The sequence below is a fragment of the Canis aureus genome, chromosome 10, assembly GCF_053574225.1.
Source record: "Canis aureus isolate CA01 chromosome 10, VMU_Caureus_v.1.0, whole genome shotgun sequence".
Lineage (NCBI taxonomy): Eukaryota > Metazoa > Chordata > Mammalia > Carnivora > Canidae > Canis > Canis aureus.
In genome coordinates this window covers 72,847,194-72,874,758 of record NC_135620.1, presented here as the reverse complement: position 1 = coordinate 72,874,758, position 27,565 = coordinate 72,847,194, and the positions used below count along the sequence as shown (strand labels likewise).

The following is a 27,565-nucleotide window of genomic DNA, read 5'->3' as shown; positions in this document are numbered from 1 at the left end:
CAGGAAGTTGGATCTGTGACCTCTGCCTTCTTTTCCTCTGTGTCTGGTACTGTGCCATCCCCCACGGCGTCCTCCAACAACCCGATTCTTGTCTCGACAGTGGTGGGACGGGCAAAGGGTGACAGGGGTGGGCAGTCGGCTGTCAGCGAATATGTAGGCGCCAAAGGCCCTGCTGGCTCCTTCCAACGCGAGTCACCCTGAATTCTCGGGACATTCGTCAGAGATTGCTTTTAGGATTCCCATTCTCCCGATGAGGCAAGCGAAGCTCAGAGGGGTGAACCTAACTTGGATGGGTTGCTCAGCCGGAGGGACCAAAGTGATCTTAGAAGCTTAATTCACCCCCAGACACAAAGCTTCACCTCCGTCTCTGGGAGAGATTTGCATTTTATCTTTTATTTTTTTTTATTTTTATCTTTTTTAAAAAATATTTTATTTATTTATTCATGAGAGACACAGAGAGAGAGGCAGAGACACAGGCAGAGGGAGAAGCAGGCTCCATTCCAGGTCTACAGGATCACACCCTGGGCTGAAGGCAGTGCTAAACTGCTGAGCAACCCGGGCTGCCCAAGATTTGCATTTTAAAAGCAGAGGGCTCCACAGCGACCCTGAACCCCAGCAAAGGATTTCCTAATGCTGGAATGTAGGATCTGAGATCTGGCAGCTGGGGGGATGCTGTCCTGATCCTCGCATCACACCCCCAGCATGCACTCCGTCCCTCTGCCTTTGTACTCAACGTGCAAACTCCTTTTCTGCGCCTGGTTGGGGCAGCGGAGAGCCCACTGGGCTCAGAGTCGCGAGCAGAGCTGGAGGCCCTCCCTGCGCTGCCGCTTACTAGATGGAAGACAGCAGAGAGTGCAGGCGCCCGCGGGCCTCGGGCTCGGGCCCACTGCACCCTCCTTGCTCCCTGGGGCACATGGGCTCCCCACGCCTCACCCAGGGCCTGCGTGCAAGCAGGTGTGGGCGGACGTCAGTCCCCGCCCTGGTTCCTTGGGCTCACTGTCCCCATCAGTTTGCAGCCTTGCGGACTGGGGGTGGGGGAGAAAAAGTCATCGATCGATCAGGTGCATTAAGAAAAGAAAAGGAAGCGAGAAACAGTGAACACATGGAGAAACCAAGGGCATGGGCCGAAGCTAAATGACAAAGGAAGACCTGGTGGAAAAAAATGCAGCAAGGAGGGAGGTAAATGGTTCAGAAGAGAATAACCAGGAGTAATAGGATTCAGTTCCATCAACTCTCTGTTTTCAAATAGAATCTGAAGCGATGTGCTTTTCTTCCTTGCCAATAACTCTTAATTTTCTTCCCCTCCCTTATTTAGCCGGATAGAACTGTATTATTTATCTCCACTGGGTGGCTAGGGAAAACAGGGTTTTTTTTGTTTGTTTTTTGTTTTATTTTTTATTTATGTATGTATGTATGTATGTATGTATGTATGTATTTATTTATTTATTTATTTATTTATTTATTTATTTATTTTTGGTAAAAGACAGTTCCTCAAGGAGATGGGACAGGGTGGATGGATGGGGGTTGAGGAAAGAGAGGGTCTGAGGTCCTCCTGCAGCGTTCCCCTCCACCTGCCACAGCCTGGCTATGTCCCCGCCCGCGCTGTCACCTCTACCAACCTCCCAGGCTGCACACCACAGTGATGCATCTACGGACGTGTAACCTGGTCCGACATCAGGATCTCGTAGACTTATAAAATGTCCAGATTATAGACTCGGCCTGCTTACCTTGTCCAGACCCTGATAAATGAGGAGCATTAACGCCCTCCTCACGTGTGCTCCCGTGACACCCTGCGCATGCTCCTTCTCGTGGCCAGAACCGCGGGATTGTCACCTTCATTGATTTTCCTCTTCTGCTCTCCTCGACTGTGATTTTCTTGAGGGCAGGGAACTCATAAAATGTGCATTGAGTGACGCATCCATTCAACCGATATTTATTGGGTACCTACTGTATGCTAAGCACTCCGGATAGCAATTACCTAGCAGATGCGATCTTGCACTAGGATTGCATGAATGATTAATGGGCAAATGGATGAAGAAACAGAAGGAGGGGAAGATGCCGTGTTGCTGCAGCTTAGTGGCGGTGGAGGGACATCCATCCCGCAATGGAAGGTCTGTGAGGGCAGCAATCAAACTGATCTTTTTACCTAGTCTATGCACGGGATCTAGCGCTGTGCCCTGGCACGTTTTAGAGAGTCAATAAATATTTATTGGAAGCTAGCTTCTATTTTTTTTTAAGATTTTTATTTTGAGTAATCTCTCCACCCAAAGTGGGGCTCAGACCTACAACCCCTAGATCAAGAGTTGCACACTCTACCCACTGAGCCAGCTGGGCGCGCCCCCAGGGAACCTATGTTCTTGAATGATAGGGATGGTAATTGCATTTGCTTTTAGGACTAAGTGTGGGACTTTGCAGATGTCCAAGCACATTGCTAGGCATGGCTTTATTTTCTCTTGATTCTACGTGTGATATACGTAGGACAGCTGGTAACCCTTCCCACCGCATACACACTTTACAAATAAAGAAAATCATAGAGGCTTTAATTTACGGTATTTGGAAGGCTTCACTAGCCTCTAAACTAGGGCTCAGTCTGATTGCGTGAAATTTCCCCTGTGGGACCTAATATTTCTTTGCTCCGCTGGGAGGCAGCCCATGGGTAAGGCATGGAAGCCCGCGCTTTACTTCCCTCTCTGCAGACTTGCTGTAGCCTTCCGTCTCTGCTTCCTCTGTAATGAAGAGCCCCTGCCTTTGCTATGGCTTGCCCCCACTGCACCCCTTGGCACATCTGCAGTCCTGCCGCTTTGTGTTTGTGCCCTTCCTCCATCTACGATGCCCTCTGACACACGGCCACTTGTTGAAATCTTGCCCATGCTTTAAGGCTCCTCCACAAAGCAGCTTTCTAGATCCAGCCAGAAGTCCTCTCCTCTCTTTTAAGCTCTCTACTTTGATTTATAGTTATTTATAGCACACTTTTTCTCCAATTCCTTGGCCCAAGCTCCGGAGGATAGAGTCCCTCACTGCCAGATCTCAGAAAAGGTTGGTTGACTAAGTGAATCTTAAAGCGAGCATGTATCTGCATCTAGCAGATGCAGAGGTGATGCATGTTCAATGGAGGAGATGTGGAGGAACAGGAATCAGATCATGATGAAGATCACCTGTGATCTTGCCAGTTAAAGAGCAGTGTTCTTGATCCCGTGTTTGTTTCCAGTCTGTTTCTTTCCGGGGGAATATACACATCTATTCTCTCTATAAACTTCTTGTGTGTCTCCATGAGAAATGCAAATCCCTAGAACGTTTAACGTCTTTCTCTTCATTTGCATTCTCCAGGGGGCCTCAACTTGAGCCAGATGTTAAATAAATTTTTGTACTATTGTTATAAGGGAATGAAGCCATGGTGGCTATCCTGAGTTGGCATTTCTTCTCTCTGTCCCTTGGAGTACCCTTGTGAATTCAGATATGGGGACAGCTCAGTTCAACTCAACAAACATTTACAGAGCCCTCTGCCCTGCATTTGGCCACTGTCTCAGGCACTTGGGTATACAAAAGGCTCTGATGTGTCCCTGCACTAGAGTCCAGTGAGAGAGGTCAGCTGTATAAACATATCATCTTAACATAGGTAAATACCAAATACTGCATAGATAAATACCAAAGACCAAGACGGTGGTAAAATAGGTTGCTATAATAGTGTGTATGAAATCATATGTAACACAGGTAGCTGGAATGCCTACCAAGGGCCAAGATTGATGCTAAAACAACTCTATGTTATCTCATTTAATTCTCAAAATTAACATTATGAGGTAGCACCATTCTTACCCTCGTTTGACAGATGAGGAAACTGAGGCACAAACAATGAGTTTGTCCAAAGATACATAGCTTGAACATAGGGAAGCTGGGATTCAGATTCAAGCAGTTGGTCTCTCAGGGTCTGTGATCTTATGTAGAATGCAAGATTCCCTCTTTATGGAAGCAGAAAGGAGTGTCTAGCTCATATAGGGGTCATGGAAACCTTCCAGAGCAGAGGATGGGGTTGAGTAGTAAAGGCTGTCCCGGACTCTGAAGAAGCCTTTTCAGTCGAGGCAACTAAATGATGTGTTATAGAATTAAACTGATTTCTCTTGGCCTTGAAAAAAAACAAAAACGCATCTTCAAAGACATCGAGTTAGGAAAGAGCGTAGTAGATGTGGAGATTGCATAAATATTTGATAAGATTTAATGTGTCAGTGCAGGGAAAGGAGTGGAGAGAGGTACAGGGGAGAAATGCAGGTGCCAGGCTGATGAAATTAGGTTTTATCCTGAGGGGAATCAGGAACCATTGAAAGTTTTTTTTTTTTTTTCAAGATTTTATTTATTTAATTCATGAGAGACAGAGACACAGGCAGAGGGAGAAGCAGGCTCCACGAAGGAAGTCTGCCATCGAAAGGTTTCAAGTAAGGAATGATGTGGTCAGATTTACAGGTTAGAAAATTAACCCTGGTAGCCATTTGCAATGAGGGTTGGAAGGAAGCCTGGAGGTAAGCATATCGGGGCCTTCCAGATGGTCTCCATTGGCCCCTTGAGATCCACTCTTCACCCTTCCGTCCCTGCTGAGGGCCCTGGAAGGCTGACCTGTGTGATTTGCTCCACCCTTGGGTGTTTGGTTGGAGTTGGTCCATGTAAGGCACCTGTAAGAGATTAGCAGGTAGGAGGAGAGTGAAGTTGGATCATTTGTTACCCCACGACCTCCATGATGGGCCATTCCTTGTCAGTAGTGGGATTATTCTACTGAAGGCCACAGCTCCTGTCTGGCAGTCCTGTCCTACAGCGATGGCTCTTCCATGGTTTTAGACGCCGCCCTCCCCTCACCCCTTTCAGGCCTGGGGGGGTGACAGCTTCTTGTTATTGCCAGCCTTGAGGTGCTTCATCACCGGTTTGCCTTATTCCTGCCTGTGATGATGAATTTCACATGTCAACTTGACTTGGCTTATGGGATGTCGGGAGAGCTGGTAAAATAATATTTCTGAATGTGTCTGTGAAGGTGTTTCTGGAAGAGACTAGCATTTGAATCAATAGACAAAGTGAAGGAGAAAGGCCTTTATCCATGCAGGTGGGCATCACTCAACCCTTTGAGGGCCTGAACAGAACCAGAAGGTAGGGGAAAGGCAAATTTGCTTTCTGCTAGAGCTGGGACATCCATCTTCTCCTGCTTTTAAGCACTGGCACATCGGGTTCTTGGGCCTTTGGTCTCAGAGTGGGATTTATACCATGGGCTCTCTTCATGCTCAGGACTTCACGTTTGGACTGGACTCTATCACTGGCTTTCCTCGGCCTCCAGCTTGACGATGGCAGATTTGGGGACTTCTTAGTTTCGATAATCCTACAAGCTGACTCTTCAAAATAAGTCTTTTTTTCTATATACTGATATATGTCCTGTTGGTTCTGTTTCTCTGCAGAACCCTGATTAACGTACTTCCAAAGTCTTTCTCAGCGGTCCCGTCATTAAATACTTCTCAGTGATCTTGCCGAGTGGGTCTTCTCTTCTGTGATGAGACCCTGGCTGGCCCAAGGCCATTTGAGATACTCCACAAGCGGGGTGATGAAGGTCGGCATTAAGGCAACCACTGTGGAGATGAAAGGGAGGGCGTGTGTGTGAGATCTGCTTCCCAAAGTCACTCAGTAGGACTTGCCTCGTAGCGATGACGGCTCCTCCCTGTGAATGCTGGGATAGCTGGTGGCAAGGGCAGTTGAAGTCACCATCTCTACTTTTCTCAATTCTTGGTACCTAGGCAGTGAGTTCATCTCATGAAATGTCTACCTTCCCGCCCCCAGTGAAGCAAAGACCATTTGCACACTCATCAGAAGTGCTCTCTGGCCTTCTGCGAATAATCTGCTGGAGGGTCAGCTGGAGCTGTGGAATCAGAAGGCGGGTTAGTTAGCCACTTGGGAGATGTTACCAAGATGGCTGGTGATCAGAAGAGCTGCTTATTTTCATAATGACCTTCAGGAATTAAATAAAAATACAATGAGTGCCATAGATTAGGAAGAACAAGCCAATTAAAAGCACAACACGCCTTCGGGAATTTTTATTTCTTTTCCAGGAGGCTGAAAGGCATCTGTGGCTGCTGAGGCAGGATGGCGGTCTACCCAGAATCACTGATGAAGGCTGATCCTCTCGCTTGGCTTTAGCGGGGCGGTTGAGGGGATTTGAGCCCTGTTGAATATTTCACGAGTTGCAGCCCATGGGGGGAGAACAGAGAAAGGTGAAAAGGCAATCCCTGTGTTTCTTTATGATTCCAATATGAAACCAAGCTATCGGAGGTGGGAGGGAGGCGGGCACCGGCGTCGGCCTACCGCCGGAAGGCATGGTGCACCAATTCTCCCACTTTAATATCTGCTGTTTCATTTTATATTCATCATGTCAGCATAATCTGCCTTTATGGGAATCGTCTTGGTTCCCGACCAAATGCGTTTAGTCCCCCTTTTGCTTTAAGTTTGATTGTAATGTGACTTGAAGACTTCAATGAAATGTTTATATGGAAGGACTAGGGGAAGAGGAAGGGGAAAATGCAATTGGAAAATCAATCAGCAGGGAATTTCAAGAGCTGGCCTTGGTTATGCTAGTATTTCTTTGGCCTGTTTTTAATGGACACAGGACTGGCTCTCTGATCAAGTGTGCTTCGCTGTTTCCCGACTGCCTGCTGAAGAGAATACACTCTGTCGCCAGGGATTCAAAGCCCTTAACCTTGCGTCTGAAGTACATTTCCAACTGACACTCCGCCACACTCCTGCTTGCACGTGCGGCTTCGGTGCCCTGAGAAACCCAGCCACCCAGGCCGTCTCCCTGCCTCCTCCTCTCCTCTGGAGGCCAGTGATACGCTCATTCAATGCGATGCTCGTGCTGCCGTGTTTTTAGAGTAGCTCTTTGTCCCTCAGCCAGGAGGGTCCTGTCACACCTTCAAATTCCCAATGGACCTTTGCTTATTTTTTCTTTAATTTTGCAATGAAGCTTAACACTACATCCATAATCTTATTATGTGTGTGTGTGTGTGTGTGTGTGTGTGTGTGTGTGTGTGTGTATTCATCATTGGCAATTCAGTCATTTTTTTTTTTCTTTCACTGAGCACTTATTATGTGCCAAGCACTTTTAGAGATCCTTGAGATAGGGCAGGAAATAAGCAAGGTCTCTGCTCTCCTGGAGAGACAGGCCTTAAATACATGCTTAAGAAAATACAGACACTTTCTAATAGTCCTCAGCACTATAAAAACTTTTTGTACAGGGGGTCCCATAGAGCGTAGATGTGTGGAGAGAGGAGAGCTTCAGCTACACCTGGCAAAGGCTCTCTGAGCAGGTGTCACTTGGACAGAGAGGCCACCACTGAGAGGAAGGTGGCTTGCAGGGTCTCGGAGGAGAGTTCTAGACAGATAAGATAGAGTCCTTATGCCTGGGCTGTTTGAGGAGTAGTCATAAGCCCTGCAGGACTGGGGTGCATGAGGAGGGGATGGTGGTAGCTGGAGACCCAGGGTCATGGGCGGGGTCTGAGGCCAGAGTATGTGGGCATGGGCAGTATATGCATGTGTGGGCAGTGGGGTGCCAGCTGGGGAGTACCACAGAAGGGCTGAGCTTCCTAAAGGCAGGGCTGTGCCTCATTTCCCTCCACATTCTGAGCCACTACGGGGGCCACAATTGAGTAGGTCCTCAATCCTGTGTTGGACGAGTGAACAAACACACACATAGGAATGAATGAATGCTTCCGCCAGGGCGGTTTTCTCTTTGAGGCTCCGTGGCCTTCCTCTCCGTCTCAGCAACAGTTTCCTTCCTTTGTAATAGAGTGAGTCCAGAGCTGATCTCTGTGATTCAATATTTACTGTGTTTCACACACTGTTATTATCATTTAACGTTTACTGTCTGCTGACTGTGCACTCATCGCTGTAGCAAACAAAGAGCTCAATCTAGTTTTGGTTCATGGGCTAATTTAGTCAAGGAAAAGGAGATGTTGTAAAAGCCACTGGCATGGTAGAAATTGTGTGGCCTGTAAATCCACTGGGTCCAGCTGGGTATAAATTCACCAGTGGCCTTAAGCGAGGGACTAACCCTTCGTGACCCTCTGTTTCCTAATCTGAGCGTGGGGAGGACGGGCTTCTTCACTGGTGGGGTTTTGAGCACGGGCTGTGGGAGGGCTTCAGGAGTGAAAAGCATGGATTTCAGCAAGCCTTCCTTTACTTACTCCACCTCTGCTACCCCAGGCTGTGTCAGCCAGATGTGGCACGGCAAGTGCCTGCTTGACCATTGACACATGAGTCATTTTTCTCCAGCTGCTGAATGAGAGACAGCTATTTGCAGAGGCAGCTTGTAGCCTGGGGCTCCCTGGGCCTCTGGTTCTGGGCTTTGATGCATTGAGGGAAACCTGAGTGAGGTCCCAGGCAAGGCCATTTACCATAATGTCTTCACCTTGGCTTGGCCCAGCTGGCTGGCGGCCAGAGAAGCTGCTGCCAGCGCCCCGGGTGCTGAGGCCAGGAGATGGGGCAGTGGGGAGAGAGACGGTGCTAGGGAGGGGCACCCAGCCAGTCTCCTCCCCTGGTACCCCACAGTGAGCTCGGGGGTCCTTTGGGGCCCATGTCCTAAGAGCTGATGATGTGTCGTGATCATCTCCATCGCCACTCAACCCTTGGCACAGCAAGGGAAGCCCAGGCGGGTTTTCACTTGGACTCATAACTTACCACATCCTGGCCACATTGTCCTTTCCTTGGAGTGAGGTAGAGGCTGTTGAGGGTTTCGAGCAGAGGAGTGATGGGAGCTAATAGGTTGTGGCAGGATTCCTCTGTCTTCTGGGTGTGAATAACCAAGAGGACAAGGCGGCAAGAGAAGAGTCCAGTGAGGAAGCCCAGTGTGCAGTAAGTCAGGCAAGAGAGGGTAGTGACTTGGCCCAGGTGGTTGCAGGAGAGGAGCCGAGTGGGGGCGGCACATTCGGGGTGGCTTGAAAGGCCTCCTAGTGGACTGGGATGGGAGAGAAAGCAAGCAGTCAAGGGTGTCTCAAGGATTTTTTCCGTGGCAGCTGAAGGATCAATTAGATCCTGTCCCTGTTAATAATAATAATAAATATTAATAGCTAAGTTTTTATAGCACTTATTAAGTGCCAGATGCTCTTCCCTGAGGACTGTTGATTATGAACCTCAAGGAGTTAGTCTATGGGGAGTGCATGACACAAGAATAATTCAGTAGAATTTGGTAAGCAGCCTCATCCCTTCAAGGTGACTCTTTTTCCTTCAGTGTCGCCAGACACGATGAGGGCTGCAGTGGGGCACGGGGAGAGCCGAGTGGATAAGAAGTTCTAACTCAGCTTCCCTGTCAGTCGTCCTCAGGTGTGTGTGTGTACACACACGCGTGTACGAGGTCTGTGATGGTTGTGGGAATGCCACCTCTAGGTCAGCTCCGTGTCCTGGGAAGAGGGTCCAGAGTTCCAAGCCTCATTGCGACGTCATTGCGACTACTGATCTATGATGGAGCGCCTCTGTCTCTGTGGTACCTCTTGCTTGAATGAAGCCTTCATAATTCCCCAGGAACTCTACTACCCTTCCCCTTTCTTTGTAAGATACCTGGGTAGGCCTTGTCCTTTTAGGACAAGCATGTAACCTGCTAGCAGGTCCTAATGTCCCCTTGGTCATATGAGAACACGGGATGGGCAGGTGGTTTTCAAAGTCTTTTCAAGCTATGGAAACTTTGGTGCCCATGCTCCCTTGCTGCTCATGCAATAGATACACTAGCAAAAAATGGAGCTGATGGGACTGACGTAGGAGAAGCAGGCTCAGAACAACCCACTTGCCAAGGTCCTTTCCTATGAAGGATGATAATCCTGAGGCACCTAGGCTGGGCTGGGTGTTCTCTGGGCCTTTCCAGCTCTGAGGTTCTGCAGGTCTGCTGTGAGCCTTTCCAGCCCAGCCTGCGAAGAATTCACACTCGGAACCCCTGCTCTTCCCGGAGTTGGAGATGTCCTCCCTTCACCTTCTTGGAGCTCCGTGCCCTCCTGGGGCAATGTCAGCACTCGCATCCCGTGCTTAGTTTGATTGAGAGGAATGAATTCCCTTATCACACGTGGCGCTGTGCAGAAGGGCCCCAGACAGACCTGGGTTCAGAGTCTGCCTCTGCCAGTCTGTTGCTTGGGGACATTCCTGGTCACCGCTGACCCGCCTGTAAGTGGGAGCTGTGGTCTCCAGCTCACAGATGCTGCGAAGGCCAAGGTGTCCTGGGGACAGAGTGGGGCCTTCTCATCTCCTGCACCTGTGCACCTCCGCCCCTCCCCGGGATCCCAAGGCCAGGCGTGCCGCTCACCCAGCACCTTCGGTCTTGTCTTGCAGAGATGTCTGGCACAGCAGCGGACATCTCCCTGGTCCACTGGAGGCAGCAGTGGCTGGAGAACGGGACCTTGTATTTCCACGTCTCCATGAGCAGTGCCGGCCAGCTGGCCCGGGCCACCGCGCCCACGCTCCAGGAGCCCTCAGAGATTGTAGAAGAGCAGTTGCACATTCTCCACATTTCCGTGATGGTGAGTGAGTGGGAGTGGCGTGAGGTGCCGGGGTGGGGGTGGGAGGTGAGGGAGGAGGTGGGCAGACTAGGGAGGGGGGCGGGGGTTGCTGGCTGATGGAGGAAGAGAATGGGCTGAGTGCAAGAGGGTAGAACGATCAACAGAAGGTCAGATGGGTTCTGTGGTGTCACTTGGACTGATGCGTACCCATCCATCATCTGTCAGCTGTGACAAACTAATTGTACTTCAGAGAAGAGAAGGAAGGGTCTCCAGCTCCTTGGCCTTTTGGCTGACATATCTGGGAATAGCTGTTTAACATCCATCACGTGCTTGGCCTGTTCCGCCGGGGGCTGGGAGCCGTGCTCCAAAATACAACTGGCCTTTCCAGGAACGACTGAACAAACAAAACCAGGGCAAACCTGGAACAGGTGCTGCCCTTTCCTAGGTGCCCTTGATGTGCTAGATACTTTGACCCTCGTCAGACCCCCTGCAGTGTAGATAGTATGTGGTGGCCCTTGGGGCTGGCCTAGGCCTGGCTGCAATCACATGGGGAAGCCCCTCCATTGCCCTCGTGTTACAGTTGTGAATACTGAGTCGGAGGGACAAAGACACTTACCCAAGGTCACAGAGCTAGCAAGAGGTGGAGCTGCTCTTGGAGCTCTGTGTCGGAACCCCCAGGTGTGTCTGCCTACAAAGCCTGAACTATGTCCTCAACACGCTTTCCCTCGGTGTAGGAATTTATTGACCATCTAGACCTGTGTCAAGCACTGTGCTGGGCACATTCGTGGACATTATCTCGTTGCCTTTTTGCCATGAAAGCATGAAGTCAGGCATGTCGCCTCCACGTTAGAGATGAAGTTATGGGCAGGGAGAAGAGGGAGTGGCCTTCCGTCTCGGCCGGCCCCATGACCCGGAGCTCTTGGAGTCTGCTGTCTCTTCAGAGAAGGCTGCTAGGGCTTAAATTGCTTGAATGGTGGTCTAAAATGTATGTAGGCTCATATTAATGATTTCTTTAAAAAGCTGGAGTTAATGGCTCTGCATGGTAGATAGGAAAAAACAAATTCATTATGCAGAATGTACAGGGTCTAATTGGCTCAAGAAGAGATCTGATAATAGCTACGAGTGACATCTCCCTAGTGCCTTTCACTCTTCAAGTCATTATTTTCTCTTTTAGCACAGCTCCGCCAGATGCACGAGGGTAGGGGATGTTATTCCCAATCCATGTGTGAGAAAGGTACGGCTCAGAGAGGTGAAGAAATTGGCATGAGGCCACCCAGTGCAGTAGCACTACCGCCCACTCCTTCTCAATAGTATTTATTGAGCGTCTACAGTGGGGCAGCGTTTTGCTTTCGGTCTCGGTTCTTCTGGTTCCTCTAACAGTGCATTAGACATTCTGATTAGGGCTGAGTAAGAGCTTGGAAGTTTTCTCTTTTTGGAAAAACACACACATACCCCAGCCAGACAGCAATGTTAATTTTGGACCTAACGCATGCTCATCACGTGGAAGAACAAATCAAGGCCTTTGTGTTATTCATGGAATGAGTGTGATAGACTTTTCCCATATATATATTTTGCAAATGATGCAGCCACATGCCAGGCAAAGTGAGTGCCTGCATGCTAACTTTGGGGTGCAAGTGTGTAAGCACTATCTCAGGGTACTTGCTAAAGCCCTCATGGGACGTGGGACACCATCTGATGCGAAGAAGGCTCGAGAGGTGTGACTTTTTTTAATGTCTGAGAGTGAGGCTCCGTTTTGATTAATATTTACTAAGCATTGTCTGTGTTGGGCACCACGTTTACTTCTATACAACCTTCCTGTAACCCCATAACCTAGATGGTATAACCTCAATTATAAATGAGCCCCGAATGGGTTTCCTCTGCTTCCAGGTTCGGTGTTAGTTCCACTAAATCACACTCTCTCCCCGAGGACCGTAGGTGTTCTTCATCTTTTTTATTCTGCTCAGTGAGTTCCGCTTAAAGGGAAGAACTAAGATCCACGTGAATCTGAAATTCCCCGTAAGTCCAGATTGGCTGGCAGAGTAGTGGCTGGCAGAGGAGGCCCTGTGGTGGTTGGGACAATCCAGATCTTCTCTGCCCACACACTAAAGTGGCCCAAGGCTACCACCTTGTGGTCCCTATGGTTCTTTTCCGCCTTCAGGGCTCCAAAATCTGGATCTTTCTTGTCCTCACCTTAAGCCTCTGGAGGCAGAGTCATGACTGGAAAACTGTGAACCCTAAGGCATTCATTGATGGCATCCTGGCTTCTCTGAGGTGGGACACACCTGCCCCTTATCCAGAAGTTGGGTGACGTGGAGGTTAGAGCCTGGGTGCCTGCCTGGATGTAAAGTCCTATTTTCCACTTGGCACTCTAGAAGATCTTGGACAAAGTTTTAAATTTCCCTGTGCCTGGAGTTTGTCATCTATAAATGAGGGTGTCACTACTACTTGTTGTGTAGGTACACCAAAGACTTGCATCAGAGGAGCTTGGCATACCAGACCATCAGCTCTTCTTATGGGCACTTTAGTTGAAACCTTTATGATGTGCTGGTTTATTATACTCTTTCATTTCATAAATGGATCAACAGGAGTCCAAATATAGACTACAATTGTCTAGGATTCCCCCAGGCAGTCAGCACGGCCTGGCCTGAAGGATATGCCTCTCTGTGGCTTAGATAAGGTTCTGTCCTTGCCGATCTGGCCACAGATAATTCAGCAGGGACAAAAAAAAAAAGTGTTTCTTCTCCCCTAAGCAGTCATTCAAAATGGCACTCACGGGGGCTGGGATCTGTTTCCCCATTTCACAGATGAGAAACTTGAGACTCGTTGAGTACAATTGACTTGCCTAAAGCTAACAAGAGGCAGTTCTGGGATCAGGCTTTTCCTAAGATTCTAAACTAATGGCTCATGACAAGATGGATCCTGGTCTATCAGGTTTTGCATTGTTTGCATCTTTGGTGAAAATCTGAAATAGTTTGTGAGAAGACCCAAATCGTCTAGTCAAATGTCTAAGAAATATCAGGCAGGGTCAGTGTTCTGCATTCCCTTTACGCAGGACAAACCTCCTGCTCACCCATGCAGGGCAACCAGCTTCAGCTCAGTCATTGGAACCTGCTTCAGTCCAGGCCTACTGGAGTAGAACTGGCTTGCTCTTTGGGCTTGTTAATTCCTGAGCCTGAGATATTAATACAATCGGTAGCTATTGATGTGATGTGGTCACACCAAAATTAAATGGTAAACCCAGTATTTCACTCTATATGGGCTGATTCCAGAACCTTCACCCTTACAGTGCAAATATAGACTACCATTACTCTTCCCTCTGAATCAGCTTTTGGCTTAAATTAGAAGGTCGAAGGAGCAAATGCATGCACAGACTCCCTCCTTAAGTGGAATCTATGGGTAGATGAAGCGGGGGTTATGACTTGGAAGTCAACTCCAAGGTTGAACGGTGTTGTTGCTAGCTTTATGACCTTGGTCAGATCAAAATCACCATCTGTGAAACTGGAATAATATTCCCCAATTCTGAGAGGGTTTTTTTAGGTACTGAATGAGCTTACACGTGCCTGTGTCCTGCACAATGAGGGTAATAGCCACCATCATCAAGGACTTGCTGTATGCCTGGTGTAGTCTAGATGTAGCGTATGCATCATTCCATTGAATTGTTCTAATACTCTAAAAGATAGATGCTGCTATTCCTCTCATTTACACACGAGGAACCTGGGAATTAATAAGGTTTTGCAACGTGCTCAAGTTTATTTTATTTTATTTTTTTATGTAAAAAAATTATTTATTTATGATAGTCACACAGAGAGAGAGAGAGAGAGGCAGAGACATAGGCAGAGGGAGAAGCAGGCTCCATGCACCGGGAGCCCAATGTGGGATTCGATCCCGGGTCTCCAGGATCGCGCCCTGGGCCAAAGGCAGGCGCTAAACTGCTGCGCCACCCAGGGATCCCCGTGCTCAAGTTTATACCACCAATGAGTTCAGAAGCTGGGATTGTGATTCTAGTCTGCCCAGATTGAGAGTCTTTGCTCTTGAGCATAATTCTGCATGAAGCAGTGCCTGGTATTCAGTAAGTGCTCAAAAAGTGGTAGCTGTTATCGGAATGTTGGCTCCCATGACCACAGTGGTGGCAAACATTGGTGACAAATGTTGAGAAAGAGGATGAAATGAAATGTTGGGTTTGGTGTGGAGGAAAAGAAGACCTTCGAGAATACATTTGTTTCCAAAGGACCACTCCATAGAAAATGCTGCAGATTTATATTGGTGGGTCCTAGTAAGGGGGCGGTGACGAGGGATCAACATCCCTGTCCGTGGCAGGACAGACCTTTCCAAGTGTTCGAGCTATCTGATACTGGACTGAGTCAGGGGGTAGTGAGTTCCTTGTCTCTGAGGGTATGCAAGCAAAAGCTAGAAGCACTATTCATCAGGATTTTGAGAGGAATAACAGTTAATTTAGAAGAGTATCGTGGCTCCTTCAAACTTGCAGGATGTATGATTCTGTGGCATAATAATATATAGAAAAATACTTTGAGGATTATAAAATGCCACATAAATCTAAGAAATTATTATTACCATTTTCAATCAGAAGCTTTGTTTAAAGGATTTGTGTGATATGGGGATAATTCTTTTTAAAGCTTTCTGTGAAAAATGACTTTAGATCATTTCCCCAACCATTCCAATGTTCGTTCACAGCATACCATGCCTTCCCTGGTTCATTGATTTAATCACTCAATCATGCAATGGTTTACTTGCCTACTAAACCTAACGATGACAATCCTATCTGCAAGAAAAAAGGGGGAAAAAGGCTTTTAAAAAGTCAACCACGAGCTCAGAATGAGCCAACTATCTGGGCTCTGATTGCTGAAAAGATTCCACATTTTAAGTTGTGTTAATGAAAGATGGGTTTTCTGAACAAGAGTTTTAGAGGTTCTGGATGAGACCTGAAACAGTGTCTTTACTTTTGGGGATCACATGTTTGGAGAAACAACAACTAGAAAAAGTATGAGAAAATAGAACAGTGAAGAATCTTAATAATTTTAATGAGAACTGCTATGACACTTAGTGTTATACTGTCAGCATATATTTCACTCATTCAATTCTTTAAATAATCCCAACGCAACAGATGTCATCGTTAGTCCTGTTCTCCTTATGGGAACACGCAGGCACAGCGAATGTGACTCATGTCCAACGACTCTGGATCGGGGTCCCTGGGGTCACATTTTGGCTCCATGGCTGACTTCCTACCCGTGTCACGAGGGCCTCTTTCCTGCCTCATTTCCTTATCTGGAATGGGGTGAGGATGGAGGGACCTGCCTAAAGGGGTTGTTGTAAGATGATGCACATAAAGAACATATGCCAGAGCCTGACGCGTAGTCCGGTCTTCATAGGTGTTAGGACTCTGCTCTTTCTAAGTGTATTAGTTTCCAAGGGCTGCCATAACAAAGTACACAAACTGAGTGACTTACCAAATGTGTTGTCTCACACTTCTGGAGGCTAGATGTCTGAGATCGAGGCGTGGGCAGGGCCGCGCTCCTTCCGAAGGCAGTAGGGGAAAGATCTGTTCCAGACCACACCCCCCAGCTCCTGGTAGTTCCTTGGCTCAGGACAGCATAGCTCTGATTCTCACATGGCGTCATCCTTGTGCGTGTGTCTGTCTCTACATCTACATTTTCCACTTTTTACAAAGACACCAGTTATATTGGATTGGGGCGTACCGTAATGAGCTCATTGTAACTGGATTACCTCCGTAAAGACCCAGTCTCCATATAAGGTCACATTCTGAGGATCTGGACAACAGGAATGCAACGTATGTTTTGGAGGAGGGGACAGTTTCACTAATAAATGCCACTGCTGTATTATTTATAAGCAATATTCCTGAAGAATGCCCAGGGCAGCCAAAGTAGGAGAAGCTAAGCTGTTATAGACTGCAGGTCCCATAAGCCTTTTGGGTAGAAAGCAGAGTGGTGGGGAAATTATCCTAAGAGACATTATTCTAAAAGGGAAGGTGACAAAAATCTAGCGGTTGGAAAAAAACTTGTTACACACCTAGCCCACGGAACTGTGGCCTGGGACTCAAGTGTCCCAGCCCTGCCACTCATGTGCTCCATGACCTTAGGCAGGTCACATCCCTCCTTCGTCTTAGGACCCCCATCTATAAATCAAGATCGTCAAGCTTATATCAGTTGCAAGACATAATGAAATTTGCCAATACAGATATAAGTACATTTTTATGTAAGTGGGCCATACCATATGAATCCCATTTATTTTTTTTAGAAAGTGGAATTTTTAAAATCACAAATACATTTATGAATTTTTAAAAATCTGAATCACACGTACCTTGTAGCTTGGTCTTGACTTGCCTCAACAACAAGGATTCACTAAACGGGTCTCTAGCTAGACTTACGGGAACATGAGAAGAATAAGCCATATAGGAAATGGGGCTTATCTCCCACAATGTTTAGGGGTGTCGCATAGTGAAGTAGAGACACCATAGTTTGGTGTCAGGAGCTGAGAGTCTACTGCGTAGCAGGTGTAGGGATTGGGATGTCTTCACTTCTCTGAGCTGCTTGTTTGGTCATTTGCAAAAATGGAGATAAAATTAAAATCGTAACATTGAGCTGAGACCATGTGCATGGAAGCATCTGGCTAGGTGTCCCCAGAAGCAACAGAACTACAAAATACGGTTGGAACGTCGGAGTCGAAAGCGCCTTAGAGCTCACCGAACCCAACTCTTCTGGATGAGTCAGCCTTCACACGTTCGTGCCACAAACAGATGACTCTGAATCTCGGTGACTGACCAAACAGTGCTTTATTGCTCACGCACCTTCCACGTTGGCGGCTGCAGTCAGCTCTACATGTCTCCTCGTTCCGGAACTTTGGCTCAAGGGGAGCCCCAGTCTGAGACCTCTTTGGTTTCCATGGCAGAGGGAATGAGCAAAAGAACGGGCAGAAAGCTAGGATGTTTCTTAAAGCTGGTGCTGAGACAGGGCTTCTCTCCCATTCTGTGGCCAAACACTATGTGGCCAAGTCCAGAGCCACCAGCAGGTGTCCACTGTCCTTTATGGAGGACGGGCATGTGGGCAGTCGCACGGCATGTGGGGGCAGCAGGCCGTACCCCCGCCTTCATTTTACAGGTGGAGGAAAGGAGGCCAGAAAACGGATGTTCTCCATTCTGATGACCCCATTCATCTGGGCCAACAGTCAAGCCCAGACAGAAAATCCTGGGGGCGGCAGGGGGCAGTGGCTTGAACCTTCTGGGCAAAATGGAATGCAGGATGGGAATAAGAAAAAAAAAATGCATCATAAAAAAAATCTGTATCATGAGACAGAGGGAGGCAGAGAGAGACAGGAAAAATATAGACATCTGCTAATATTTATTGAGTGCCCCTTCTATGCGAGGTCTACAGAAACTATCAGGGACAGAGAGAAATAAACCAAGAAAAAGGGAATCAAGGTCAATGAGAGAGATGTAGAAACTACAGGGAGATTGGCAGGAATGGACAGGAAAGGATTAAGAGACAGAGCAGAGGCAGGGAAAGAGGGAAACAGAATAAAAGGGAGGAAGGAGCCACATAGTGAAGTGAAGAGGGAAAGAGAAACAGGGGCTGAGTCTGGGGGCTCAGCGGTTGAGCACCTGCCTTCAGCCCAGGGTGTGACCCTGGGGTCCTGGGATCGAGTCCCGCATCGGGCTCCCTGCAGGGAGCCTGCTTCTCCCTCTGCCTGTGCCTCTGCCTCTCTCTGGGTCTGTCAGGAATAAATAAATAAAATATTTTAAAGAAATGAAAGAGAAACAGAAGGAGAGTGGGAAGGGCAGATAGAACCCAAGCCCCAGAAAAAGCGGTGGCCGGGCCTTGGCGTGAGCAGGGCGGGGCGAGGTCAGCAGGCAGGTTGGCAGAGTCGAGGGGATGATCCCCCCATAGTCATCCCACACCTTTACACTCCAGCTGCTGCTCCTATTTTTATTTATTTTATTTATTTTATTAAAGAGAGAGAGCACACATGAGTAGGGGAGAGAGGGAGAGGGAGAAGCAGACTCCCCACTGACAGGGAGCCTGGTGCGGGACTCGATCCCAGGACCCCGGGACCATGACCTCAGCTGCAGACAGACCTTACCTGACCGAGCAGCCCAGGCGTCCCCTCCTCTAGCTTCTTGTCGCACCTGCCTAACCTGGGGCTTCTGTGCAGTAAGCTCACAGCACAGGATGAGCGGCGGGGGCTGTGTCCATGCATGGAGCAGCGTTGGTGCTGTTGACTCCCCTTCTCCCCAAGCCCTGAGTCACCCCCATGTCCAGTGAGTGTGGCTTTGGGTGCAGTAGAGCTTCCAGCTCCTCCTTCAGTTAATTTATCCCCCTCTCCTGATCCTCAGAAGACACTGTATTTGGTGGAAATAACATAGGTTTGGACAGACAAGTGTGGGTTCAAATTGTGACCCTGTCCCTGACTGCTGTTTGTCCTTAGGCACATTTCTGAGCCTCTCTGGTTCTTTCTCCTGAACATACAGTGAGGCTGTGGATCCCCCGTTCATGTGGCTGAGGGGAGAGGTAAATGATAAAAGACACACAGAACATTTTGGAACAGCACTCAGAGAAGATCCCTTTCTTTTCCTTTTGCCCTTTAAAATAGTTTCCCCTTGGGATCCCTGGGTGGCGCAGCGGTTTGGCGCCTGCCTTTGGCCCAGGGCGCGATCCTGGAGACCCGGGATCGAATCCCACATCAGGCTCCCGGTGCATGGAGCCTGCTTCTCCCTCTGCCTGTGTCTCTGCCTCTCTCTCTCTCTCTCTCTCTCTGTGTGACTGTCATAAATAAATAAAATAAATAAATAAATAAAATAAAATAGTTTCCCCTAATTCGCCCTCATGCTTAGCCTTCACAAACATCCTTTGAGCTAAGTTGGGCAGGAGTTACTGAGAATATTGACTCAAATACTGATGGAAATAATCGACTAAATAAATAAATGGGATAGAAGACATAACTCTTTCTTACGATCATATCCCAATTAATAAATGTAGAGGGAAAGAGGGAAAGTGGAAAATCACCATTACGCAGTCACCACTGTAATAATTACTACTGACAAGATCCACTGATGTATACTGAAATTAATGGGTGAAACTTCAAGAAGCAGCAGGATATTTGCAGAATTTCAAAGTATCACCCCCCCCGATATTTATTAATTATAAAAGGAAAATGGTGGCTTTAGAGTAGAGAATCTAGTGGATACTCGTACACCTTCCCGGGGCTGCTGTAAAAAATCGCTGCAAACAGGAGGCTTAACACAACAACAGTCCAAACTCAGTGTTGTCAGTAGGGCTGTGTTCGCTCCGAGGCTTTAGGGGTTAATCCATCCCCTGCCTCTTCTAGTTTACGGGGGAGGCGCCAGGCGTTTTGTGGCTCATGGCTGCGTAGCTCCGAACGTCTGCCTTCGTCTTCACATCACTTTCTCCTCCATGTCCTCTCATCTGTGTGTCTCTCGTAAGGACATGTGTCATTGGATTTAGGACCCTCCTGGATAATTCAGGATGACCTTTGCAAGATCCTTGACTTAATTACATCTGCAAAGACCCTGCTAATATTTATTGTGCACGTCTCCTATGCCAGGTACACAGGAACTAGCAGAGACAGAGAGAAATAAACTGAGAAAAAGGGAGTAACACCCACAGGTTCTGGGGTCAAGGATGTGTGCCTATCTTTTCTTGGGTCCACCATTCAACCCAGTAACTCACTTTAAGGAAGTGATCAAGGTTAACATCCCCAGGAATAAGACAGACACACATCATGGATCCCCTGATAGGAAGCATCTAGAAAGGCAGGATGCCATTTCTGTGGTGTGCTTGCCCCAAATGCGTGCCCTCATTCTAATCATGAGACTCCATCAGTCACACCCCAAAGTGAGCAACCTTCTACGAAAACTGGCCAGCGCTCTTCAGAAGTGTCAAGATCACAAAGGACAGGAATGGCCGAGGAATCGTCACAGCTAAGAGAGGAGAGGACTGGGGAGACTTGGAAACTCAATGCCTCGAGGGAGCCTGGACCCAAACGGGAACATTAGTGAAAAACCTGGTAACGTCCAAGTAAGGTCTGTGGTTTGGTTAATGGTGTTATATGGTTGTTAGTTTCCTGGTTTTGATTATTCTTTTATGTGTGATTTTAACTTTGGAGGGAGCTGAGTGGGGAAGATATACCGGAGCTCTCTGTACCAGCTTTGCAAGTTCTCATGAGTCAACAGTCAGTCCCAGGACTGCCTGGGATGGAATCCTGGCATTACCGCTTAACTGACAGTGTGACGTTGGTTATGTTACTGCTCTGTGCCTCAGTTTCCCCCACTAAAAATGGCGAGATTAATAGTTTCTACCTCATGGAATTAAAATGAGGTAACACAGGGGCACTGGGGTGGCTCAGTCAGTGAAGCATCTGCCTTCTGCCCAAGTCATGATCCCAGGATCCTGGGATCGAGCCACACATCTGGCTCCCTGCTCTGTGGGGAGCCTACATCTCCTCTCCCTCAGCCCCCACCTCCACTTGTGTTCTCCCTCTTGCTCTCTGTCTCAAATAAATAAAATCTTTTTAAAAATATTTTTATTTATTTATTCATGAGAGACACACAGAGAGAGGCAGAGACACAGGCAGAGGGAGATGCAGGCTCCCTGCAGGGGAGCGATCCCAGGACCCCGAGGTCACGCCCTGAACTGAAGGCAGGTGCTCATCCACTGAGCCACCCAGGCGTCCTTAAATAAAATCTTTTAAAAAAATTTAAAATTATGTAATAGGTAAACTCTACAAATGTTGTGTCATCAAATTCATTGATATTGCTACTATTATTGTTCCTCTTTGACTCATGATAAAACTGAGGATGAGGAAGTGAAGACATCTCTATTCTAAGATCACCCAGCCAATGCCTGAGCCCAGGATCAAACTGTAGTTTCTGATTCTCGGGGCCCCTGACTCGCTCAACCAGTAGAGCATGCGACTCTTGATCTTGGGGTTATGAGTTTGAACCCACGTTGTGCATAGAATTTACTTTAAAAAAAAAGTTTCTGGGGATGCCTGGGTGGCTCAGCGGTTGGGCACCTGCCGTCAGCTCAGTTCATGATCCTGGGATCCAGGATCGAGTCCCACATCAGGCTCCCTGTGAGGAGCTTGCTTCTCCCTCTGCCTATGTCTCTGCCTCTCTCTCTCTCTCTCTGTCTCTCTCAGTCTGTGTCTCTCATGAATAAATAAATAAATCTTAAAAAAATGTTTCTGAATCCAAGTGACCTCTCTAAGACATCTCTTCTCCTACCAAGACAAAGAGGCAGAAGGACCTTTCAGAGGCCCATCTCCATACCCATCTAGCTACACGACTCCATGGGTTGGTAGGACAGGCCTGAGTCTGGACTGTGGAAAATGGGCAGCTGGCTCTTCCTCTTCATGAAGGCTTGAGAATGAGGACAACAGAAACAACTGACTTCATTCTCAAAAAAAAAAAAAAAAAAAAAAAAATTCCACACTCAAAACCCCCCAGCCTCTTCAAAACAACATCTAGTTCAATGCCATCCTTTTAGGGTGAAAACACAGAAACTCAGCCCACAGGCCGGAGTGACTCAGTGCCCTGTGGCAGGTCTGTGCCACGTGCACGCACGGCCTTGTGGGTGGTGTGGGTGGGTGTGGGTGGTGTGGATGGGTGGTCCCCGCACCACAATGCACGTCCCCTGGCCTCGATCCGTGCTCAGCGGAAGGCATCTGGCTCGGTGTGCGGGAGCCGTAAGCGCACCGGTTCCGCGCAGCTATATTTCACTTCCTCGTGGTAATCATCCTGTTGGCCCATCCGCCAATACAGTCAAACAATTACCCAATTCAAACTTCTGCTAATGTTCCCCAGCTCAAGGGCGTCTTTAATAGCAAAATAATACTTGTTTTTTCTTCCTTCCCTCTCTGTTTTTTTCCTAATCTCTCCCCAATGAGACATAACATTAATTACAGCAGTTAACAGAAATTCTGTCTCCATTACCGCCTGCCACCTTTTCTGTCTTGGCTTCCGCCTCCAAAATTCTTCTCTTGAATGAAGAGAGGATGGGGGGGGGTGGTTGTGCAGACGTGTGATTGTGTATATTTACCGCGTCGTCTCTGCTTACCTCCTTTGTGCTGGATTGGAAGCCAAGCGGAATCCGTGTTTTCACCGGGGGGTGGGGGGGGGTGTGAGTGAGTGTGAATGTGTGTATGTCGTTTGCGTGTGCCTGCTTCCTAATCTAGCTGTCATTTTGAGCTAATTGTGTTGTTTCCTCTTGTGTGGAAGGAAATCTTATCTGTTTTGGATTAAAATTCAATGAAGGTCATAACGGCTGGAAAACTTACCAGACTGCTGCAATTAATGTTCATTTGGCTTTGATAAATTGGAACGTTCCCCTCAATAGGACTGGAGTGGATTTCAGAAGCAATAATTCTTCCATTAACTCAATGATTCCGCCTGTGATGGAGGACCTTGTCCTGCTTTTGTTTGTCATCTGTCACTTGGAGGAGCCGGGCATATGTCGGAGATGATTTATCGTGATTGCTGTGCCTGGTTGTATCAAAGCATTTAAAACCACCAATTATTTTTGCCTCCTGTAAGTTGCTTGGTGAAACAAAACGTGAGGTTGGAATCAAGGTAGAAAAAACTCTTGCACCCGTTTCTACTCATCGGTTTCCGCAGTTGTGAGGTATTACAAGATCCTTTTGAGGGCTGGCTTGATGTGTCAGGGCCTGCCTTGATGTGCTGTGTTTTACCTCTTAATACAGTTGTTTAGGGGGTTTTGTCCACATCACCTGTGAGGAGACCAAAGTCCGTGGATGATAAGCATTTCCTGCGACACAAACAGCGCAAGATTGGAAGCCAAGTATCTTGATTCTAAAGCTTTGTGTTACCCTCATATATTAGGGTTTAAAAAAAAATTGCTTAATAGTAAGTCCTACTGTTTTCGGCTGGTATTTCACTGGGTGTGGAGCAAGACCCCCTTCCCACATTAGGATTACCTGAGGTGTTTGTTTAAAAAGCAGTTTCCTGGGTTCTGTCCCTGGTATGCCAGAGCTGAATTCCTGGTGGGGGCTTCTGGGGAATCTGTATTCTGGAAAGCCCTGCAGCTGACGTTTGTGGAGATTCCCTAACCTGCAGCTCATTGAGACCAGCAGGGAGAGAGTCATACCTTGGTGTGCTCATTAAAAAAAAATACGTATATCTATATATAGATATACACATATTATATTTAATTCTTCCAAAAACCTTCCCTGCCAGGTGGACATTGCTGTCTCCATTTTATAGATTGAAATATTGAGGTGCATCCAGTGAAATGGCCTTGCCCCAGGTCACATAGCTAGGGAGAGACTGAATGGGGATCTAGACGCTGCATTTGCCTCGCTGGCCAGACGCACCTGCTCTTCTTCCCTGGCATCTCCATCTCCCGCTCCCGTCCAGCTCCATCTGTAGCCTCCCTTCCTTCTCTAAAATTCTGCAGGGCCACAAGCCGCTGGGCTTTCCCCATGGACACCCTCTTCGGCTCTTGTTTTATTATAGTCCTTGTGTGTCCTGATGGTCCCATAATGAAGCATCTAGAGGCCTGCCCTGTCTTGGCTTTCTTTAATAAGGAGTGAGATATGTTGGTGTTCGTGCCAGGAGCTTTGTTTAGCTGGTTCACAGAGCCACCAGAGGCCTTCTGGGGGGAGGTAAAGGGCAGCACCCCGCTTTGCAGATGGTCGCAGGTAAAGGATGCTCACCTGCAGGGCAGGTAGGCCCCGTTACAGTAATACAGCGGCATGGCTGAGGGGAGAAGAGAATCAGCCCGACGTGGTTTGATGAGCCTTTGCAAACCGCGTGATCTTGGGCTAGCGCCTTGCCCTCTCTGAGCCTTGAGGTGCAATGGGTAGAAGAGTGGCACCTCCTCTACTAAAATCGTTGCCACGAACAGAAGCACCCAGGTTATGTGCAAGCTCGGGCTCTGAGAAGTAGAAATTCCTCCACAGATCGGAGTCTTCTTGAAGCTCAAATACTGTTGACCCTCTCACGTTAATAGAACACGTTCCCATTGAACGTGCCATTAAAACCTCCTGACGGTATATACAGCAGATTTTCTTTCTAATGCCTTTTACAGCTGAACCTCAGGGAAAGTTCATGCTTGGAGTCACACAGCGGGTCAGTGCCAGAAAAAGGGGTCCCTGTGTCTCTGTCAGAACTGCCTTGGTGGGGCCAGGGGTGAGCATTCGCCTAAAGGTTTGTAGACAGGTCATTGACAGTTCAGGGCTGGAAACGGGCTGGCCTCATTTTGGGACTGGGGGCTGCAGGATGAACTGCCCCCTCCCCCCCGCTGTCCTAGGCTGAGGCCCTGCACCCCCACGTGACTGTCTTTGAGGATGGAGCCTTTAAGAAAGTAATCAAGGTTCAGTAAGGTCGTAAGAGTGAGGCCCTAATCCAATAGGACTGGTTCCCTTGTAAGACGAGGAAGAGACGCCAGCGGAGCACGTTCACAATGGAAAGGCCACGTGAGGACACCGTGGGACGGCAGCCATGTGCCAGCCGCAAGTCGGCCCTGTCCGGGCCTTGACCTTAGGCCTCCGGCCTCGAGGATGGAGAAGAGAAGAGTCTGTGCTGTGGAAGCCTCTGAGCCTGTGGAATCCCATTAGGGCAGGCTGAGCTGCCAGGGTGGAGTGTTGTGATTGGCACCCCACCCCCTCCCGGTGGCGGGGGAGGGGGCGTGAGGGAAGCTGGAAGGATGTTTTCCTTTTCCTCCGAAATTGTTCCTGGTAACAAAGGGGAAAAGCAGAAGGAGTGTGGTGGGGGCGAGGTGCTCACGAAGCAGCAAGGGGACAGACTGGAGAGGGAAGAGAGGACAGGAGGGGGCTGTTAGGAGCAGCGGGGGCGTGCCTGGCACCTAATAGCAGCTCAGGAAACTTTCAGGTGAATGGGCTGGGAGAGAGGCGGTTGGAGGATCTCGTCATGTGTTCCAGTCATGAACTTTTCACAGCGTCAAGGGCTGGGTGTGGATTCACAGATTGCTGGGAGACAGCTGAGGATCACAGCTTCCACTTAGTTATTGCGAGACAAAAATTGTCGAGTGCCTTTCATATGTCACTCTCGTCTTTGTCACACGCGACTTCGTGAAGTTCTACAAAAATCTGCCTGCTAATGATGATTTACGGATGGGGTGGGTAAGCATGTGCCCATTTGTTGGAAGAGAAGACTTGAGATTGCCCGAGGCCGCGCAGGACCCGGATTCTGGGTCTGGAGCCCACGTCCTCGGCGCGAGGGCAGTGGTCAGCACCGGGAGGAGGGAGGGACAGCTGACCTAGGGAGGGGCCTGCACCTCCCAGGCTTCTAGTTTTCCTGGCACAGGTCGTCTATCCTGTTGGAGCCTCAGTGAGGCCCCAGCGAGGTGCTGGGGAAGCGCCTGGGGCCCTGCCAGTAGGACGTGCTCCGTGCGAGGGAGCTGGAAGGTGCAAAACCTCTCCTCGTCTCTCCAGTATCCTGTCTTCTGGGCTTTAGACTGAGGACTCTAACTCCTATCTTCACAGATCGTGTTGAATGGAATGAGATAAGACAGGAGAATTCTCGGGATTGCTCTGGTGCATAATAGATGTTGAGTTCGCGCCAACTGTGACCATCCTTGCCGGTGTCCTAGACGCCGTGTAGACTGTGACCATCCTTGCCGGTGTCCTAGACGCCGTGTAGACTGGAGGTTCGGCAGTTGGTGAGTCTCTTAGATAAATCAAAGACCAGGCTGATGGTTTTCTGGTCTGTGTCCCCGCCCCCCCGCCCCTCCAGGCTGCTTGTTGGGAAAAGGCCAGCAGCCACGGGAGGTGACAGCTGGGGTCTCAGAGCCACCCTGGGAACCACCTCCTGCTCCTCAGAAGGTGAAGACATGGCTGGCCTGCCCAAGTGGTGCAAAGTGAAAAATGAGCTTGTGAAACAGTAACAACATCTGTGTCATCATTTCTGCATCAGGAGGTCAACCGGCTTCATAAACTGTGCGGCTGCCAGAGCGGTCTTTGTTTAGGAATTAATTAGGAGCCGCAGAGAACTGCTGCCCGTGCAGATTTTGGTCTCTGGAAGTTATAAAAAGCAGATGGATTTTAAACAAATGTGTTTTTCACCCTTTACCGCTATGTGAAAGGGTACGTGTCTGAGCAGGGGCACGGGGAGACGGGCACTGAAAAGGAACTCCTGGGCCCTCCTGCCCGTCCCACTCCCACGAGTCCAAGGGCCATCCTTTCGGCTGCTGCATTTGGGGCGCGTTGGTAACATTTTGGTATTAATAATAGCATAGTCTTCTGAGTCTTTTTGTGCCAGGCATGGTACCTTATCTGATTTATTGGGAACTGCCTTTTAAGTGTGAGATAACCAGGACTCAGTCTCTGTTGTTAGACGTGATGGAGCTCAGGCTGGAACGCTGGGTTATAAGAGGCCCAGGGCTGTGCCTCTAGCTTCTGTGCTGTAGCAGAACCTCCTCATCTTCCCAATAATGTTCTGAGTAATCGTTTGAAAGTGTCTGTTAAAAGTGAAGCGAGGGATTGCAAAGGGTGGATCTTGCAAAACATAGGGATTCTCATGTGGGGACCAGTGAGGACCATTTATGCTTTCATCAGTCAACTCTGTGTTGACGTAGGCTCCCCTCAATGAATGCATTGCACTTTATGAATAATGGCAATAATAACAACAATAAAGCTAGCTCATATTTGTACAATGCTTGGACAGTTTTAAGACAATAATCAGCTGATGGGTTTTATCTTCGAAACCATTCTTAGTTATGTAGGCATTGGTATTGTAGCTATTATTATTAGTCTTAATAGCCCTGGTTGACACTTAGGAAAATTTTTCATGTCTAAGATCACACAGCAACTCAAGAGTAAAGCCAAACCTGCCTTTTGCCAACTATCTCAGCATCCCCCGGGGATAATTAAAAAGTTAGGGATGCCCTGAGGTGGCAAAGAGAGAACAGCTCATGTCAGAAAAGCACAGAAAATCATGATATGTGAGAGGTAGAAGGAAATTTGAAGATCTTTGCTTATAAGACCCTCGTTTTTAAAATGTCAAAAACCAATGCCCGTTGATGGGAACTCCCTTCTTCAAA

General features: G+C 48.3%; 1 protein-coding gene across 4 annotated transcripts in view; it reads left to right on the top strand.

Annotated features, from left to right (window-relative positions):
• ASTN2 (astrotactin 2) overlaps nucleotides 1-27,565 on the top strand; it is an 850,745-nt gene that overhangs the window by 110,930 nt on the left and 712,250 nt on the right. For all 4 annotated transcript variants that reach the window (XM_077913090.1, XM_077913089.1, XM_077913088.1 and 1 more), the window contains exon 2: nucleotides 10,330-10,517. In XM_077913090.1, coding sequence (XP_077769216.1) covers nucleotides 10,330-10,517 — 188 coding nt within the window. The remainder of the gene's footprint in view (nucleotides 1-10,329; nucleotides 10,518-27,565) is intronic.